The sequence below is a fragment of the Zeus faber genome (assembly GCF_960531495.2).
Source record: "Zeus faber genome assembly, chromosome: 21".
Taxonomy (NCBI): Eukaryota; Metazoa; Chordata; class Actinopteri; order Zeiformes; family Zeidae; genus Zeus; species Zeus faber.
Window position 1 is genome coordinate 1,096,460 of NC_137208.1, and position 6,031 is coordinate 1,102,490.

Genomic DNA, 6,031 nt, shown 5'->3' on the forward strand with positions numbered 1-6,031 from the left:
ACACACACTCTGTGTACTTCCTGTTTGTTTTGCAGGTACAACATCTCCTCCAAGGACTCGTTCTTCGACAACGCCACGCGAGGACGCATCGTGAGTCACATTTTACCTGTCTAACCTGTCTAACCTGTCTAACCTGTCTAACCTGTCTATCCTGTCTATCCTGTCTATCCTGTCTAACCTGTCTATCCTGTCTAACCTGTCTATCCTGTCTAACCTGTCTAACCTGTCTAACCTATCTATGCTGTCTATCCTGTCTATCCTGTCTAACCTGTCTATCCTGTCTAACCTGTCTATCCTGTCTATCCTGTCTATCCTGTCTAACCTGTCTATCCTGTCTATCCTGTCTAACCTGTCTAACCTGTCTATGCTGTCTATCCTGTCTATCCTGTCTGTCTTGTTTATGACTTTTATCATGTTTGTCCTGTTTATGGTTCCTCAGGTGTACGAGATCCTCAGGCGCACAGTGTGTGTGAGGACCTGCCAGACCATGGGTGAGTCCTGCTTCATCACACCTGGCTGTCTGCTTCCTGTCCATGTCTCACACCGCTGACATGCTAATGCTAACACTAGCTGGTGGCGCCATCTAGCGGCGCTGTATAGACACTGCAGTGGAGGATGGAAAGAGATGTTCAGCGTTCAATGACACCTTAACAACAGTAAATAGGTTCTATGTGTTGTTTTCATTTGTTCATCCGTCCGTCTGTCTACTTTTATAGCACTTCTGTTTTTGGCATGACCTTTTTACTGTGGGTGGAGGTGAAGAGAGAGAAAGGGTGGAGGGGAGGGAAAGCGGAGGTAGAGTAGTCTCTCCATTCAGCCTCTCTCCCCTCTGATGACCTCCATCCCTCCTCCCTCCTCCTCCCTCCCCTCCCTCCTCCTGGCCAGCATGGCAGCTGCCATCTGTCTGTCCTGCTCTACATTCTGTCTCTCGACAGTTTCTTTTTTTTTACGTTCATTTGGGCACAATTTGGGCTTTGGATTTGTTGCTTCACGCCACCAAAACTTTCAAATTCCACTGGAAATAATAATAAAATATCGGAAGCCAGCTCCTGCGTTGCAAGCTCCAAACTGGCAGGCTGCAGTGAGTGATGAGGTGATGAGCTCCAGCAGAACAGCAGCTCCTGCGTTGCAAGCTCCAAACTGGCAGGCTGCAGTGAGTGATGAGGTGATGAGCTCCAGCAGAACAGCAGCTCCTGCGTTGCAAGCTCCAAACTGGCAGGCTGCAGTGAGTGATGAGGTGATGAGCTCCAGCAGAACAGCAGCTCCTGCGTTGCAAGCTCCAAACTGGCAGGCTGCACTGAGTGATGAGGTGATGAGCTCCAGCAGAACAGCAGCTCTGTGTCCATCACAACAAGTTTCACTCTGAAAGTCACAACTATCAGTCGTGACAAAGGTTCCACTTCTTTTGGGGAGTGGCTTCCTGACGACTCACTGGCTAAAAAGAGTCGTTGCCTTTGTCCCACTCTGGCTTGGTTGGGTCGGGTGGGTGTAACGCACGCTGAGCAAGGGAGGACTTCCTCCACCCTCAACCAGAGGAGGAACAAGAGTCGGTTCGATTCCCCGTCGGGAACGCAACTCTCGCAGGAAGCATTTCATCGTGTCAGAATGATTCATATCGGTGGAATGCAGAGAGTAAATCAGTCACATTCAATATGAATTATGACTTCTAGCTCGACCTTTTTTTGCACTGGGCTTTAATTTAGTTCAGTAATTATTTTCACTTTGTGAGTCAAAGATTTTCTCCTTTACCAGAGTGACTCCCGACTCCAGAGTCATTTAAAAGATTTGTTCACTACGAATGAATCATTTGCAAGTCGTGGATCACAAACTATCAGTAGGCCATAATAATATAATAATAATAATAATAATAATAATAACAATAATAATAACAACATTTATATTATTATTATTATTATTATTATTATTATTATTATTATTATATAATAATAATAATAATAATAATAATATTAATAATAATAACAATAATAATAATAATCATCATCCTCATCCTCATCCTCATCATAATAATCATTTCAATTCAGATAGTTCAGTATAATATCTGAAATGGAATTCATTGACTTGGTGATGCACGACTCGCAAACGATGTGATCGTCTCGATCAAATCTTTGAAATGACGCTGTCGTCTGGGGTCAGTCCAGAAAAAGAAGAGTTTCTTCTTTTTGACTCGTTACACAGACACAATCAAACCAACCAAGAGTCGGAGAAATGGAACAAATGTTTGTAGCGGTCACTGGTGAAGAGCCCAGTCTCCAAAACAAGAGGAAATGTCCATCAGTACTTGAAGGACAACAACTCCGTGTTCCCATCACAGAAAACAGGAGCAAAGTCCTCCCTGCTTGATCAACAGAGAAGAACATGATGTCATAGAAGATGACATAATCTGACACTGTTGATTAACTGGCAAACGATTGGTTGATATTGAACTCAAAGCAGACGAAGGAAGGAAGGAGGTGTGTGATGTGGTGGATGTGAACCTGAGGATGCATTTATCAATGTTCATAAATTAATTAATTAATGTTAATGTTGTTTTAATTACAAACTATCTATCTATCTGTCTGTCTATCTATCTATATCTATCTATCTGTCTGTCTGCCTGTCTGTCTGTCTGTCTGTCTGTCTGTCTATCTGTCTGTCTATCTATCTATATCTATCTATCTATCTATCTATCTGTCTGTCTGCCTGTCTGTCTGTCTGTCTGTCTGTCTGTCTGTGTAGATCAGATAATCAGAATAATAATCAATAATAATAATAATAAAATAGTAATAAAATATAATAATAAGAATACTAATAATAATCAATAATAATAATATTAATAGTAATAAAAAAAATACAACTAATAATAATAATAATACAAATAATAACAATAACAATACTACTACTACTGCTGCTACTACTACTACTACTACTACTACTAATAATAATGATAATGGTAATAATAACAATAATAATAATGATAATAATAATGATAATAATAATAATAATAATAATAATGATGATAATAATAATGATAATAATAATGATAATGATAATAATAATAATAATGATGATAATGATAATAATAATAATAATAATGATAATAATAATGATAATGATAATAATAATAATGATAATAATAATAATGATAATGATAATGATAATGATAATAATAATAATGATAATAATAATAATAATAATAATAATAATAATAATAATAATAATGGTGATAATGATAATAATAATAATAATAATGATAATAATAATAATAATAATAATAATGGTGATAATGATAATAATAATAATAATAATAATAATAATAATAATAATAATAATAATAATAATAATGATAATAATAATGATAATGATAATAATAATAATAATAATAATAATAATAATGATAATAATAATAATAATAATGATGATAATGATAATAATAATAATAATATAACATAGAAGCATTAAGACTGACGGATGGGGATGGTAGCTCAGGAGGTAGAGCTGGTGGTCTAGTCATGTAAAGGTTGCTGGTTGGATCCCAGGCTCCTCCTGCTAGCATGCTGTAGTGTCCTTGAGCAAGACACTTAACCCCTCATTGCTCCTGATGGCTGCGTCCGTCACTGTTTCAATAATTGTAAGTGGCTTTGGATAAAAGCCTCTGATCAATGACTAAATGTAAAATGTAAATGACACTCTCTCTCTCTCTGTCTCTCGCCCAGGTATCACCACGCTGATTGCTAAGGGAGTGTACGACTCCGCCTTCCCTCTCCATGATGTACGTCCCTGTGTGTGTGTGTATGAGTGTGTGTGTGTAGTATGTGTGTGTGTGTATGTGTGTAAGTTTCCGTGTTTATAGTAATTTTCCGACTTTGACTCACATGTAGATGTAAAAGGCCCTTCATATATATATACATATAATTATAATATATGAGTTTTATTTATAAGGAGAAACCATCGAACTCGGTGACCTTCAACATATGGGTCATGCCCTCTAGAGGTCCGCAAGGTTACTGCGAGCGGGTCGCCAAACGGCAAAACATGGAGATTGAGATGAATGTATTTAAATGTTGTGATAAAATGAGAAACAAATATGTGTCCAGACCCAAGGAGACTGACGGTGGTCAAGGGTTCAAGCTCATGTATCCACTGTGTTCAAGTACAAAGCCCCTGACCCCGCCACCTGCAACATGTTGTGGCCCTCTAGGGGTTTGCAAGTGTACTGCAAGCAGGGGGGCACCAGGTCATTGGCAAGACCTAAAGATTTAAATTCATGTAAATATATATTTATATAAATATATATACTGTTATATAGTATTATTGAATAAGCTGTTATATATTATTATTATTGTATACATACTGTTATATATTGTTATTATATATATACTGTTATATATTATTATTATTATTGTATATATACTGTTATATAGTATTATTATGTATATATCGTTTTATATATTATGATATTAGGGATATATTAGGCAGCAAGAAAACAGTTTTTCAAGATTTTGTATCGATCAACGTCTCACTCAATTCAATTCAATTCAATTCAAATCAGTTTAGTTCAATTCAATTCAAGGCTTTATTGGGACAGGGAACATTTACATTGACATACACCTCAATGTAAACAATGATGTTAGATAAACTTTCTCTCTCTCTCTCTCTCTCTCCAGGGTGACTACAAGGTCTCGGGTCACAGGGAGGAGAGGAATGACAGACAGGTACATCTCTTCTTTCTTTCCTTCCTTCTCTCTCTCGCTCCGGCTCTCATCACTCTGTTCTGCAAACAAACCCGAAGCCATTTTTCTTTCTCCCTCCCTCCATCCCTCTCTCTCTCTCCCTCCCTCTCTCTCTCCCTCCCTCTTCCTCTCTCTCCCTCCCTCCCTCTCTCTCTCCCTCCCTCTTCTCTCGCCCTCCCTCTCTCTCTCCCTTCCTCTTCTCTCTCTCTCCCTCCCTCTCTCTCTCCCTCCCTCTCTCTCTCCCTCCCTCCCTCTCTCTCTCTCTCCCTCCCTCCCTCCCTCTTCTCTCTCCCTCCCTCTCTCTCTCCCTTCCTCTTCTCTCTCTCTCCCTCCCTCTCTCTCTCCCTCCCTCCCTCTCTCTCTCTCTCCCTCCCTCCCTCCCTTTTCTCTCTCCCTCCCGCTCTCTCTCTCTTCTTTTCTTTCCCTCCATCTCTCTCTTTCATTCCAGTTCAATGAATCTTTATTTGGAAGTTTTGATAAAAAACATTTCAGCAGAAAAAGAGACAACGAATAAAAGAGAAAATAAAAAGTGATAGAACAGTGGATGAAGTGAAGTCACCAGCAGTGTTCTCTACATGTTATGCAGTATTTTAGGATTTAGAATAGTATATTATGCGGTATTTATCATTTTGTATATTTTGTGTAATGGACCTGTGTCTCTCAGCTTCTCCATGAGGAGTGGGCCAGATACTCAGCTTTCTACAAGTACCAGCCTGTCGACCTGATCAGGTAACACAACCATCACAACCATCACAACCATCACAACCATCACAACCATGTCAATAATAATCATCTTTATTCCTGTTTCACTTGAAACAGGCGGAGAATGACAGGTTCAAAGGACAAGTGGGCAGGGAGGGGGGGTGTCTAACTGTCGAAGTAAGACTGTCTTACTGTCTTACTGTCTTACTATCTTACTGTCTTACTGTCGAAGTAAGACTGTCTTACTGTCTTACTGTTTTACTGTCGAAGCGGGTGTCTCTTCCCCGCCCAGTGAGTGGGCAGGGAAGAGTTTCTTTCATTTTTTGAATTTGTGATGTAGAGAGCCACTGAGGCCTATATGCTGTATAATCTTCTGTACATTTATATTTGATATATTTGGCTAGCTTTGGCTATCTATATATATTTGTCTATTTATTATTATTATTATTATTATTATTATTATTATTATTATTATTATTATTATTATTAATAAGATTTAGATGTAAATTATTTTATTTTATTGTAATATATTTAATTTAAATTCTACACTGCTGTGTCACTTTACAGCTGCTACTCACTGGACCAGTGACCCTTGAAGA

At 38.3% G+C, this 6,031-nt stretch overlaps 1 protein-coding gene across 1 annotated transcript in view; it reads left to right on the plus strand.

The window, feature by feature from the left end:
* ano2b (anoctamin 2b) overlaps positions 1-6,031 on the plus strand; it is a gene marked incomplete at both ends in the record, with an annotated part of 114,494 nt that overhangs the window by 59,587 nt on the left and 48,876 nt on the right. The window contains 5 exons of the mRNA XM_080022290.1: positions 36-90; positions 440-491; positions 3,714-3,769; positions 4,665-4,712; positions 5,395-5,459. Of these exons, the coding sequence (XP_079878416.1) occupies positions 36-90; positions 440-491; positions 3,714-3,769; positions 4,665-4,712; positions 5,395-5,459 (276 nt within the window). The remainder of the gene's footprint in view (positions 1-35; positions 91-439; positions 492-3,713; positions 3,770-4,664; positions 4,713-5,394; positions 5,460-6,031) is intronic.